The following is a 15305-nucleotide window of genomic DNA, read 5'->3' on the forward strand; positions in this document are numbered from 1 at the left end:
GGCGGTGAGATTATTTGGTCGTAAAGCGTTGTTTGCCATTATACTAGCAATGTCCTGTCAAATTTTGGTTTTAGCCATGAACGCCATTAGGCGTAATCGCCCAATAAATCTATTTTTATCGAGTTTTCTGAAACGCCGTTAACCGTCGTATTTAAAAAATGAAGTTGATGATGATCCTGGAGAGACGAAACGTTACATATAAAAATTGATTATGCCATTCGATAGAGTGCAAAAAGTTGCCATGAGATAGTGTTCTTATTTCAATATCACCTAAAAACAAAATGGATTTCCAAAATTTCGATTTTTTAAAAATATTTCGAAAACTAATCATGTTAGCCTCAAAACTGGTGTGGGACTGTTTACAGGTGCTGACTGAACTGGCCACCAACAATACAGTCAGACTGTGTTGGGTGCCAGGGCACAAAGGCATTTGTGGAAATGAGAAAGCGGATGAACTTGCGAGGAAGGGATCCGAGACAGTGTTCATTGGCCCGGAGCCCTTCTGTGGCACATCTCCCAGTGTGGTCAGGCGGGCTCTGGGCAAATGGACAGAGACAGAACATAGGAAATACTGGACTTCAAGGCCAGGACATAGCCATTCCAAGGAGCTTATGGAGTATCCTTCGAATGGAAGAGCGAATGAGTTACTGAGCTTGAATAGAATCCGGCTCAGGAGAGTGACAGGACTCATAACGGGACACTGTCACTTTAGGAAACATCTACATAGACTAAAGCTTGTAGACAGTCCGGTCTGCCGAGGATGTGAATCGGCGGATGAAACTTCTCTGCATATCCTGGGCGAGTGCCCGGGATTTGCACGTAGCAGAATGGCGCTCCTTGGGAGACCCTATTTGGAACCCAAGGAGCTGAGAGAAGTGTCAGCAAGGAAGCTTTTGGACTTTGTAAAAAGGACAAATCTACTTGCTGAATAGGACTAGTAGTGGGACGCACAATAGGCCTAATTAGGCCGCAGTGCTATGGGACTTTTAAAGGACCAACCACTAGATGAAGAAGAAGAAGAAGAATCATGTTAGCCTTGATTTTTTAGGGACATAATGTTAGTCCCCTGGTTATGCAACTTTACCCCCATTGCTACTTCGTATCTCTTAACGCTTTCGAGATCCCTGTAGTAAGAAGCGAATTTGTAACAGCCTGTATAAGTATTAAAAAGATTAAAGTCTTCTAAAATTTTTTGTCTACATGTTCTTCTAGAAGAAACACGAAGAAATTATGGGGACGGTTATAGTGAACCACCCAGTACCTGTATAAGAAGGAACATGCAAAAGTTTATATTAAATACTTCTATCTAGTTAGGGAGAATATAACTGAAGTTATATAGGTTAATCGTCTTATAGTAAGTTCAAATAACTGGGGTCGTAAAATTTACACAGGCTTAGTTATATAAACTTCTCTTTACGAAATCGCCCATTTGTTATCGGTTTCCTTAAGTTCTAAATATCTTCCAACGACGTTTGCGTCAAAAAAATTTTTGTACTATACGTACTTAGCGCCACGTTTCATGACAAATTGTTATTTATTCGATATTGCATATATATTTTACGTTATGAATTGGTGGTGATAGTGAATCTGGCGTGCTTTATAGGATCCTAAAAAGCTCAATCAAATCTGTCATTGTATTCTTTCTTTTAGAGTGGACAGTTTCCTTAGATACAGCAATATTTTAAATTAAGAACGAGGCAATCTCGGCAGCTGTTAGATATTTTAATGTTGTGGTTCTCTGTATTGCTTTAATTTATAAAGTTATAAAAATCAAGGTGATAGAAAATATATTTTATTTCTAACTGTACGGCAAATCCTTGTTTATACAGTAATCCAGAGAAAGCGTTATTATATCAGAGTTATTAATAGTTTGTTGGGATCTTACCGGACTTCCATCTTACTAATTTAGTTAAGACAAAGAGGAACATTACAGCATTTGCAAGGAATGTCACAAATGTATGACAAAACCAGTGTCCTGTATATTTTTCAGGATTTTCTAATTTAAGAAATTGAGCTATTTTATTATGGAAAGAATCTCAACTCTGTGAGATGTATTTACCACATCGGTACCCTAAGGACATTTTCTCTGACACAGAACGACACTTTTCCAGGAATTTTCAAATTAAAAATTTTGTAAGTTATATAAATTTAATGTTACATTAAATTTTTTTAGATGTGGAAAACTGAAACAAAGAGAGATATAAAATTAAAATTATTTTCTTCATATTTTTATTTATGTGACTTTTCTGCCAGCTAACCTAAATTTTGTAATGAATTTCTTTAATATTTCATTTAAAAATACAAGTTTTCTCATTTTACTTCAACTTAACCAACCACTTTTACAAACTTTACACATTCATTAAAGGCATATAATTTTCGCTTGTTGAATCCTAGTAGAGAGATAGAGAGAGATTATACTACAGCTTCTCATAACCTATATTTTACTTGTAGATGAATATAAAGGAGTTACAGAAAACTACTTCACTATATTTTAGAAAAATTTTGTGTAATAAATTTAAGGGAAAGCAACGTAGATTGCTAGAAAATTGAGAACAGCAGAACTCACAATACTTAAAGAAGACGATTCTTTATTTAAATTTGTCGAAGAAATATTTGAGGTGTACTTTGTAGCGTCTAGGCCAAGTTTGTTTAATTAATTAAGCTTTCTTTTATTAGCAGGGTAATGAATAAGTTAAACAAAGAGGACAAATTTAATTAAACATAAAATACTGTTAAGGTTATAGAATATGAGACAATCTAGCCAAGTAATTCTTTCTAACCATCTAATCAACAGAAATGTATACAGAGTGTCACGAATTCACATGTTAAATTTTACCTGATGATAGAACTGCTTAAAATAAAAAATAAGTTTCCCATAATTATAGGTCGGATAAATTGAAAGGTGTTTTTTTTTTCTCAATTACATTTTAGCATCTGCGTAGCCGAGATATTTCGCAATCCTGGACGGTATGCTACCGAAAGTATTTTTGCCTATTGGTTGCGTAGTACATCGACCATTCTGATATATCAGAAAAAACGTCGTTCTTTAATTTCTTTTAGTTGCAAAGATATATACTGTCGATACAATTGGAGAGCGTGCATTTCATTTTCTTCCACAATAGTAGAAGATTTTGGTACTCCAGTTTTTGTATCGTCAATTTTTACTACAACAACGATTGCTTTATCATATATGTCATCTATCGAGAGCTTTACCAACTCATCTCTTCTTAATCCTCCAAAAACACCCATTACTTAATACATAATACATAATGTATTTGCTTACGTACCAAGGAAGCACACTGAAAGAAATGGACTTATTAAACTGTTTATCTAGAATAATGTGTATAGCGCATATTAAAACTTTTATAACCAATATACAACTTTTATTAAAAAAAAGCAATAATCTCCATACTCATTATTCAATCAGTTTAACTGAAAGGTGCTTAATACACCTTATGCATCTATGAAATAAAGGTTATAATGAATTACTTATACATTATTAGGTGTTATAGACTTTATATTCCAGTTGTATAGTAGGGAAGATTTGTTGTATAAAGACCAGTATCCGAATTTGTATATAACAATTGTATTAACAGAATTATTCGTTCTTATACTGAATATGTTTCCGTTTTTAACGTGTAAAACGCATCTTATAATGGTTAAGTGATCGTCACCTCTCGGTGCATAATCGGTTATGATCGTTGTTAAGTTATATTCATAGTCTTGTAATAATAATCATATGTCAGACCCGAGAGCGAAGTGCGCCGACTCAATAAGAAACCTGGCTATTCCAGCCGCTGATTTAGGGTTCGCCGCACGAGCTCATCCCTTCTAAGATTTCAGTAGCATGCTATGCATGAAGCAGAACGGTACTCAACTATCTTATACAGTCCACTTTTATTGTCCATACATGTTCAATCATTGTCAAAATAAACACACAAAACCACAACGTCTTTATTATCTTTACTCAAGAAGAGAAAATACAACAATCGTAAAATTTCCGACAGTCCGCTGTGCATCGACTTACACACGTCTAGTTTGATGAAAATGGACAGTATATGCACATGTTTTGTGGGATACATGATCATATCGCGTTGTGTGAAATGGAAAATTATTATGTAAGTATCTAACTGTTTTATGGCTTGTAATTGTTTTGTTTTTTCAAATGTAAATCTTGTCTAAATCTTAAAAATTATTATTTTGTAGGTCCTATTAGAAATCGCTGATGTTAAGTTTTACATAAGATGGAGGAACAGAAGGTTAACGGTGACAAAGAAGAGCATGGGTATAAAGTCAATCAACCAGAGGAAATAAAATTATATGGAAAGAAGCTCAACCTTTCTGGGGATGCTTCATTCTTAAGGTGGAAGAGTTATAGTGCAAATTCTCATGTAATACAAGAAAATACGGGTGCATCGTTGCTAAGAAAATAAACTGGACAGTTTTGGGAGCGATTTGTCATCATTTTTAATGCTTAAAAGTATGTTTTATGTATGTTTACATTAGAACCTTAGCTTGTAATTACAGTTATCCAATAAAATTTCTGAAAACTTAATGACATATTATGTTTTTAACTCATACAGAGTATACAACAGTTTAATACATTTATTATTATAAAACTTATAACCAGCACTAGATGTTCCAATAACGATATGGAACACTTTAATGACAGTTATTGCTATTACTTCGTAGGGTATAAAAAACGTTGTATATTAGTTATACGATAATTTAATAAAGAATAAGGTTTATATTCACTATACAACTGTGCTAGCAATACGCGTTTTATATCCAATATTCACCTGTTTAACTGTCATATAATATACAATGGTCTTATAATTGTATATAGAATTCTAATAAAGAATAAAACGCATTTCTTTCAGTGCATGTGCTATATTTTGAAATATATAAATAATTGTAATGCTACGACGAAATAATTTTTGTGATTTAAAACTTCCAGTCAATATTTTTTGTATTTAAATGGCAATACTTTGGATATCAAATACTTAAAAAAACAGTATATCCAGAACTCACCGTATATTTTCTATTATTGGCGTTGAATTGTGGGATAAAGAATTTACTTTGGCTGTGGGCACAAATAATTGTGCGACAAAAACGACTTTTTCAGTTCATTAACGTCATTTTTTGTTTTCAGGTGACCTTCTGGACATTTTCACCCTAACGAATTCGGCTATCAACTTCATATTATACTGCATCATGTCCCAAAAATTCCGAGAAGTGTTTAAAGCAAACTTTTTCCCATACATACCGTGTTTCAAGAAGATGAAGAACCAGTGGATCTCCCTCCAGACTGTCAATACTCTCGTGGAGATCTGATTCCTTGAAATGCGTTACGTTTGTGTACGATACATGAATTGCAATTAATTTTAACAGGGTAAAAATGTTAATGTACTATTAATGTAATGTCGATTAGGAAATGAAAGCGCGGCACAATATGCGTGTGAGCCCCGCATATTTGTGTGGTGGGAACGCTTTGTTCTTAATGTATTTGTAATAAAAATCTTGTTGTGAACATTAATTAATGATTTGAAAAAATTCTGGAGATGTTGTGAGAAAAAACTGTTGATCAATAAAGCTGGCTTGGATTAAAAAAGTACAAACTTAAACGTAATAGAATCTGATTCAATCCGTTTTTAGTCAAAGCTAACCTTTTAAATGTACGAAAATTGGCACTGGAAGGAACTGCCTATGTGTATTTGCTTCAATTTATTTTATTTATTTGTCTGAACAACTTTTGCTCATAGCAGCGTTCGCTTTCGTAAACCCTCAATTTAATTTTTTTGTACAAGCTCTGTTTGGATGCAAACATATTTTTTTCACTGCTGTGTTTATATTGCAAAAATAAGTATTTAATGGAAAAAACTGTTTACAGTAACAGTAAATAGGTTGCTTCAAAATGCAGACAGATAATTGGGTGCTGAAAAAAAAAAAAAGAAAATGACCCGAGAAAAAAGAAGTAATTACAGGTGGTGAAGATATGCCGCCCAAAATATTACTGAATATAAATAATTTTTATTTATTTTTTATTTTCATGATGATAATCAGCTTTTTTTTTCCTGGCCATATAATTTCTTGAATTAATTTACTGGGAGAACAGGCCACAATTAAATAATTTTTTATAAAAAAATATTTATTACGATTCTACCTACCAAAATTAAATTACCTAAATTGCATAAAGAGAATTAGACTTAGACCAATTATTAGTAATATTTCTGCTAATTAATAATTTGTCAAGATTTCTATCAAATTATATTTCAAATATTTTAGGAAAAAATGACTATTATATTAGACTCTTGACAATTTTGTGAATTTATTAGAATACAAATTATTGCCATTGAAAATAACCATAGTTTTAACTTTGATAATATCAAAATAACGAAAGTAATTATTATAAAAGGTACATTGTGTTAATGATACAAAAGAAAAGAAATGAATATTCAATTAATAAGTGACATTGATGGATTGTCACGTATTTATTTTGACTTAATTAAGTAATATAATTATTGCAGTTTTACATTTTTCCATTAATTTTAAAATTAGATGCAAGTTTAACTACATGTACATCGTCTATATAATTACTGATAAAAAACCGTTACTATTTCTTTTGAACATTCCTTACCTTGACTTGGCTTGGTTTTGACAGATAATTTTCACATTTCAATTCGTTTTCTGACGCTATTAATTTCTATATATTGTTTTAACAATAAGAAAAAATAAGAAAATGTAGTTATTTAATTGTTTTACATGATATGGTTAATATGAATGGATGTTAAACAATAATTGATGACCGATTGTAAGTTTTAAAATGTTTTGTATTGTCTTAACTAGATATTTTAGAAAATTTTAGACTTTAATTTTTACATAAGAAAAAATATTATAATCCATGGTTATTATTGTTTTATCTGAAGATGGGAAAAATAATCCCAAAACGATCATAATAAAATTTTGTACAACAAATTATTTCATTGTGACCTGTTCTCCCCGTAAATAAACAATTTTATTCAAGATGATAATTAGTACAGTTTTCGAGAAAATAATTTTTGATGTAGTACATTAAAGAGACTTGGAAATCAAAGGTTGCATTGAAAATTTTTCTGATACATTACACCAATTAAATAATAATACAGTTAATATTATAATACGAAGAATGGAGCTCTTGTCGAATTTAAAATTCCTTTCAATTTGGAAACCAATAAAAAAGCAAATCCCTATCCCGCAGAGAAAGAACTTTACTAGTATTCGTATTAGTTTCCTTATTTTTATTTATTACACCGTACCCTTCTCACTAAGCATTGTCAAACCTTTGTATACGGGATTTTTTGCTAACAATTAATTTTTTTTACTGTTTCAGTTTACCTATTCAGAAATTCCTGAAACTTGTGTTGTCAATCTCAGAGATATCATACCTATGTATAATTTGCTTCAGTGTACCACAAATCATCCCCAAAATGACAGGTGACAAATGAACATCTATCTACTACGATACGGTTGATTCCCTAAATCTTAATTTATTCAGGTAAACGTTGGATTTCCAATGACAATTTACCGATTGGGAAAGATAAAATAAAAACTTATTCTGATTTACGTTTCATGATTTGTTCTTTCAGGGAGAATAACCACACCTATAATTTATGTTCGTTTCATCCATTTCAGTCAATATTTTAGGAATTAAAAATAACAACACTGTAATTAGATGGAACTACAACACATTTTAAAATAAACTGATGCTACTGATGTTAGGATTATATACACCACATTGTCATAAATGTCAACCATAACCGACTAATAGATATTTACTTAAGATCTCTTTCGAAAGATTTTGCTCCTTGGTAGAAAAATACATGCACCAAAGTAACATCTAAATGTCCAATATTTTTACTAATCATTTTAACTTATTTTACAGTTTGCATTTTATTTCAATTTGGACTAATTAAAAAAAAGGACAAAGTTTGCTACACAGCAGGATTCATATAGTTCCGCTTACTGGTAATAATTTTAACTTGTTTGTCTGAAACACTTTGTATTCTACATAAATACGTAAACATCACTCCAATGCATAAAAAAACATTTCCATCAGTTTGCACGGAAACAACATACGAGTACACCTAATAAAAGTGTTTTTCTTCGAAAACAAATTTTGATAGTAAAGTAAATGAAAATTTCAAATAGAATTACATTTAAAGCAAACAGCAACTGAAGAAAAACTGTTATTTATTGGACTATTGGACTACTAATTAAGAAAATTGATTGCTAGTGAAATGGTTAGGTATGAAAAGAAATAAAACTTTTCTGTCAGTTAATTCGATTGCTGATATTTAATTAGTATTTATCGCGTGCAGACGTATACCTTAGATATTTTTTAAAAATGTTCTAATAGAAAATTATACGCAAAGTAACTAAGTCAATTAAACTATTTTCTTCATATTAATTGCGAAACATATGATGAAAAGTTTTCGTTATTACGTACATCTAAACAAATATATCTAAATCTTGTTGAAATCAGACTTGTAGTCGTATTTAATTTTTTTTTTATGTTAAGAAAATTGTAGGTGCCTACGAAGGTACCTGCAATATATAATTCTACGACTCAATATGTAATAATATCTTTTCTGCGCAATTTTCGTGTTTTAAGAGAAAAAGAGGTTACTTACTATTAAAGGAGAATATAAAATGGAAATGGAATGTGGGTGAAACAAAGACGGTGTGAGTAATATAGCCGGTATAAATTTTCACTGAATTCCAATCAGTTGAGAATACTTCGGATTCAGGAGATATGTCTGGAACAAAACGGAATTATCTCCTTTGTCAATTACATGGAGGAGAAATTCTGAATAATGCAGTCGAATCCAGAGTTTTGAATGAAGTGCGACTAGTTAGCTTTGAATTCGGTAAAATATTTTCATTAGAGAGCTAGACGTAATAATAAAATTTTAACTGTTTAAATATTTAAACAATAATCACAGCTATGTTCCAATAAGATGCTTTCAAATTCTTGTGCTTCTAAATCTTAGATCATATTGAAATATGATATTATAGAAGATATTTTAAAAATATTTTTAGTTAAATCTTACAGTGTTACATATTTTAATCAGTTATTTTAAAAAATTATTACTACTATTATTACTACTTAAATAAAATTTCAGAAAAATAAGTAAATAAAATATTTTTAAATTTTATGAAAACTTTGATAGTTAGATAAACGTAGAAACTAAGTATACCTAATTATAAGTCCAATATAAGTCTAAATAAAAGACACCTTTTAATAATTTGACTTCTTAAACCGCCAACGAATATTTTACATTTCACTCTGAATGACTTCTTGACTCAGTTTCATTTAATGACATCGATTGCGATCGTAGTACCTATTAATCTGCTGCTCACCAAAGATAATTAATTTTAATCTAAATGAATAAGAATCACCTCAAAAAGGCTTCAGAATGTTATAATTAGTTCAAATTTCCGCTTCGAAATCCTTTCGTATAGATTTAGCAAAGGTAGCTGTTATTAGAGAAGCGAGTGTAATCGCATGAACTCCGCTAAAAGAGATAAGGGGAAATCCAATTTAAACAGCAGGAAAATTTGGATACGGTCTAGTTTAATAAAAGATACGTCAGGTAAGTATACACAATTAAGTAAATTATAGGTATTTATGAAAAACTATAAATTTCAATTGTTTTCCGTTAAGAAAAGGTGGTATTCAAAGGGAGATGAAAAAATCCTTATTTCAACGACAATGGCAATGGCAAACTGAATTCTACTTGTAGTTGGATTATATGCAATTTGCGAGTTAAATAATATGTTTTAAGTTTGCAATTGGCGAATCTTTGGAAACAACCATTTTGAATTAAAGGCATTGTCTTAATGAATCAACAATAAAAAATTAAAGGAAATCCACTCACTCTTCAGCATTACTAAATATATTTACCTAAAATCTGTTGAACTAAATCAGTTGGCCTCAATAATTCTCATCAAATTTTATTGAAACCCGTTAGAGAACTGACGTAAATTTCCGATTTTAGAATATATTTGCATAATTTTCGATGTTCTTTAAAGGAGAATAATTTTTCATCAACGTAAGTCTGGATGAATAAATTCCAAATTATAATGAAATACCCAAAAAACAGGCATAAAACAACGCAGGGGTGTAATTTTAAACATTAAGGTGCGAGCTGGATGCAATAAAGTGGGTTAATTTTATTTATTTTGTATATTTTAATACCTTTAGATACCCCGGGATTTTTTTTACAGAATGACCCATATTCAAAACCTGTATACAAAAATTGTTTGAGTGTAAAAACTATGAGGTAAATCCGTACTCACTTTTAAACACAACTTGACAAAATAAAAAAATACGTAGCCACAAGGCTCAATAGTTATTAAATTTATACAGGTGTAACAAATTTTACTCAAGTTTTTAATGGCAAGTAAAGAGTTTCTACAGACATGTGGATCATTTTAATTTGCAACGTCAGGATGTAAGAGACGTGTCAGCGTTAGTTTCTGGTAATCCTAAAATTGTGTACATGCCTCATACATTCTTTCATAGCTTTTTCCAAGGTACTTCAAAATGGACTAATCGTTATTATAGAACATAAAAAACATTGCAATAATATTTCCGAAATAAATAACAAAATGTAATTTTTCAGTAACAACCAATTATTTTGATTAGTTTGAAATATCCAAGTTGGTTTTGTGTCGATGGACATAATAACTTTGTATCGAAAAGTACACCGTTATTTCTTATTATGAAGACTTACGCGATACAAATATTCAAACATAATTCATAAAATTATAAGAATATTCTTCACCTTGTAAAATATAATTAATCGTTGCACCTTTGTCAAGCATTTTGGTTGTATCCTGCATGAGTCTTATTGAATAGACATCACGATGTAGTTATATAGTGTTAGTTCTATCATCTTTTTTTTTAATACAATGTTATTGTAATGTAAACAAAATCATAAGGTTTACATACATCTGCCAAAAATTCTGTATCGCCACAATTACAAAAGCGAGCAGATGGCTATCATATAATCAACGTGGAATAATAATTCTTAATTAAGGTTTAATTCACCAGTAGCAGCATTTTAATTGATATTTCCGCACATTGTGTCTCTTTTGTATTTTGTATCTGAATACATAAAAATTTGAATAGCAAATATCCTGTCCATCCAGCTCAATTTATTGATAAAGCAATTTTCCCTTTATTTTGATATAGGACGTTGCCTCTTGGTTAATTTGTGAAGGGAGACTGTTAAAATAGGCGCATCATAATAACATTACCTATAAATCCTATCACGAAATTAATGAAGATTTATCAGAATTATAAATTTTAGGGTCAGTTTAGGGCAGATAAAGGTAGTTATGGATAATGTCGAGATATGGCGTTAGTATTTCAGCAGATATTTTAACATTTTACGCAAATATTGGCGGCCTCTTATTCATGCTTTGTAGTAATATGCTTTTCAGTAGGTAATTATTGAGATTGCGCTGTCTACAAATTTATCTTTGTATCAAGAGCCTTTGGTACTGAATCGTTCCAATTTTTTATTCTGTAAAAAAATTATTTATTACTTTATCCTCTAAAATTTATTATTTATCATTCTATACTGCTAATTTATTTAATTGTTGCCACAAAGTCTCCGATGTCTAGTAATAAATTTCGGATCGCAAGCTATAAGCAAAAAAGAAGTAATCAGTTTCTTACCTATTTCCTTTTAATTTAAAAAACACACTTAATGATGATGTTGATACTCTTGCTACATCCTTTAACCATCTGAACAGTCAGATATCCAATAACAGCAGATATTTTTTACAATCCTCATTTTTATTCGCTGCGTGCAAAGTATTTTTAGGACCCTTTCTAAAATATCGGTTTCGTGTTTCATATTTAACGCTATATTTTCCCCGTTCAGGAATTGCCTTAATTCTTTTTTCTTTCTAGCTTTTCCCGTATTTATTAACATTTCCGCACTTTAGAACCGACAGTGCTGAATGAAATATAAATTAATTTATTGAACTACGAAAACGATTCTTTTCAGCAAGCACAGGCTGATTTAAATTGCACTTGTGTTTATAGTTTACAAGGCACCGTTTGCAAATATTAATTAAAGTTGAATTTAACAATCTAGCGTTCTAGTATGAAGAAGCTTTAATACGCTTTATAGAAAGTTTTCACTTTATTCCAGAAATAGTAATTATTAAGATGTCGCTAAATGTTAATACTTTTTAGTTATCTTTCAGTGTATAAGGAATAAGTCATAACTTGACTGCTATAGGAACTCATTAAAAAATAGTTGTATTCCTTTTTTACTCTTCGTAAGTAGAACGTCTCCTTTGCGGTAATCAATCAACTGGTATTCCGAACAAATAGTACCTGGGTAAACAATGAAATTGAATCAATTCACTAACCAATTTATTATTCCGTATCTACTCCAAGTGAAGTGTAAACAATTATTAATTTATATGTATATAAAGATGTAAATTTATTGTATAATTGCTGAATATATCTGCAGTTAGGTGTACTTTGAGAGAAATTAAACATTATGTGGAACCACATCATAATGTACATGTACACGAAATACAGGAACAGTTATATACCTTGAACTGACCATAAGTACAATTCCCTCGTTTAAATAAATATTTTGTCGACGGAAAGGAGCTTCTAACGCAATTTTTTTTCCGAGTCTCATTTAATCAATACCTATTATTAAAAGACCTTATCGTCCGGTAAATAAACATGACGTTATTAAAATATCAGCTCAAAACATAGTTACTAAGACAACTTTTGTGCATTTCCCCTCATCTTTGATATCTTCACTTTTCTTAAAAAGTCTAGTAAACCGACACAATCCTGATAGGTGTAAGGATATCACCAGCAGACTCTCGATTGCTATCGGTAATTAAGTAGAAGCTCGTCTTTACCACCCCTTATCTCTGAAAATTTAAGCTGTTTGCCACTGAGGCATTGGTGGAAATTTCGTAATGGTGCTGGTGCATTTCCGTTTTGTGTTTTGGGACATGACTTACACACTATCGAAGAAAAATGACTAGCATACTTCCTAGTCATCTATCAAGTTTATTACTCGCGTTAGTTTTACTCAATTCATCGCAAATGATGAAAATATATATATTGTATGTTCATTTTTCCCTCAAAATTCTTTCGTAAGTTTATTATGTTAAAATAAAGAGATTTTATTGATTTGAAATTTCAATATTTTTTGAATAATTATTCTGAAAGTTCAACTTAAAAATTGTCAATTTTCTTTGGCGTAACACATATACATTTCGCAATTTTTTGGAGCTGTGGTCGCTACTACCTCTAATAAAATGCAAAATATATACTCTCTCTCTCTCGAATTGCTCTATTGCTTAATTTTTTTAATATTCTTCCATTAACGTATGTAGCTTATAAACCTGCAGATTATCAATTTGTGTTCGTTTTGATGTCTGTGACGAATGTGTAATTCAAATATAATAATTCTATTTGAAGTTTTATTTCATGGCAAAGAATTACACTCTATTTCAGACGCAGGAATTTGACTAAAACTGCTTTGGTCAATACTAGGTACTCAATAGAATTACCATAAAAATAATTATTGCAAAAATTTAATTTAAAAAAATATACAATAGGTATTATGTATTTTTTAATTAATTGTAGATAATAGTTGTTCCTTTCTATTATGTCAAAATATGACTGCGAAAAATTTTACTTTATATTTATTAAAAATAACCGAGAGCAATTTTTTCACTAAAGAGAAGTGTGTCTAAAATGAATAGCAGCTGCGAAGTGGTAGTTTTTTTATGAAACAAGTGTTAAAGAGAAATTTTATTTTTTTTATTATGGAAATTTATATTTCCCACGAGCTGGACAAGATAAAGTTTATTTCGTGCTACGAGCGCTTCCATTGGTATTTCAACGATATTAATAATAAAATTATCGGAGGCGTTTTGCCTTTATTCATTTTATTAATACTGAGCGTTTAGTTCACTAAAGCTAAAAGTTTTTTATATAAGGTAGGTACATTTTATATTATCTTACCATTCATATTAATGGCAAAAGGAAATCATATTTAATTACGTTGTTTGTACTAATTTAATTTGAGATTATTTAATGAATGCTTCCTATAGAAATACGCCTGTGTTAAAGTAAAAAATAGTTATTCAACCTGGGTCAAAAAATGCATTCTACATGTAAAAAATGACATTTCTTATCTGGAAATGAGTTCGTAAAATTGCATTTTATGGTGAAGACGGCGGAAAAATAATTTTGATCCGGAAGAAAACCTTTCATTTGTTATAAAGTCATATATTTGAAGGGTAAGGTATATATGAGTTGATATATTTATGTAAACTAAAATTTAAGTAGGCTCACTGTCAATAAACATTATACCTATATTTAAACTATAGTAGATAACTACAAAATAAGATTATATTCATTATTTAATTTGAATTTCTTTAATACAAAGAAAAAAATATTACTTTCAATTAAGAATACATTCGTTTATGTATAATAGGAGCACATTATGTATAATTTTTCAATTACTTATTTTTTATTTATACTATAAATTTGAGTACATAATCTGAATCTGGCATGTAATATTTCTTCCTTTTAACTTCCAGGAAATGCGTTCCAAATTACTTTTACTTTTTCAGTTAGGTACTTGCTTTCCAAATGGTGTACATTTCTAAGAAAGACAAACAAATTTCTCACCGGGCTGTATCGCGTTTTTTATATTCCTTTTTTCACTAACGGCTTCTTTTATAAATTACAACAAACATAAGTAAGATGCATGGCTTCCATAAAATGTTTCCCTGTCTGACTTTATTTATATCCTGGCCAGGCAAATCGATTAGAAATATCGAGAATAAAATAACTTGGTAAATGTTTATACCGACAGCGTGCTAACAAATATGGTGTTTAGTATTTTCAATGAAATTTGACTTTAATATAGTCAAGATAATATGATTTATTCTCGGAGGCGACGGCATGTCCTAAATTATTTACGGTTCGAGTAACTTTCATTCAAGGAAGCTTGCACCTCTCAGGTACCTTATGATATTGTTTCTGTGGTGTATTTTCGGCAATTTGATACTAAAAAGGAAACACTGCTAAAGAGTTCCAAAAGTAAACTCGATTTTTCAGAAAAAAAATTAGGTAAAGTCATATTTTCCATGGAAAAAACCTGCATGAAAATTTTAATCGATATATCATATTTAGTTGAGTAGTAGTAGTAGTAGTAGAGTTGAGTTGAGTTTAATCGATATATCATATTTAGTTGAGTACC

The 15305-nt window shown here is 30.4% G+C and overlaps 1 protein-coding gene across 1 annotated transcript in view; it reads left to right on the top strand.

Annotated features, from left to right (window-relative positions):
• Positions 1–5555, top strand: part of LOC108907963 (sex peptide receptor-like) — a 93818-nt gene extending 88263 nt beyond the window's left edge. The window contains exon 2 of the mRNA XM_018711848.1: positions 5153–5555. Coding sequence (XP_018567364.1) covers positions 5153–5334 — 182 coding nt within the window. The 3' untranslated portion in view covers positions 5335–5555. The remainder of the gene's footprint in view (positions 1–5152) is intronic.
• The last annotated feature ends 9750 nt before the right edge of the window (positions 5556–15305 follow it).

Source organism: Anoplophora glabripennis, unplaced genomic scaffold (genome assembly GCF_000390285.2).
Source record: "Anoplophora glabripennis isolate ALB-LARVAE unplaced genomic scaffold, Agla_2.0 scaffold78, whole genome shotgun sequence".
Taxonomy (NCBI): Eukaryota; Metazoa; Arthropoda; class Insecta; order Coleoptera; family Cerambycidae; genus Anoplophora; species Anoplophora glabripennis.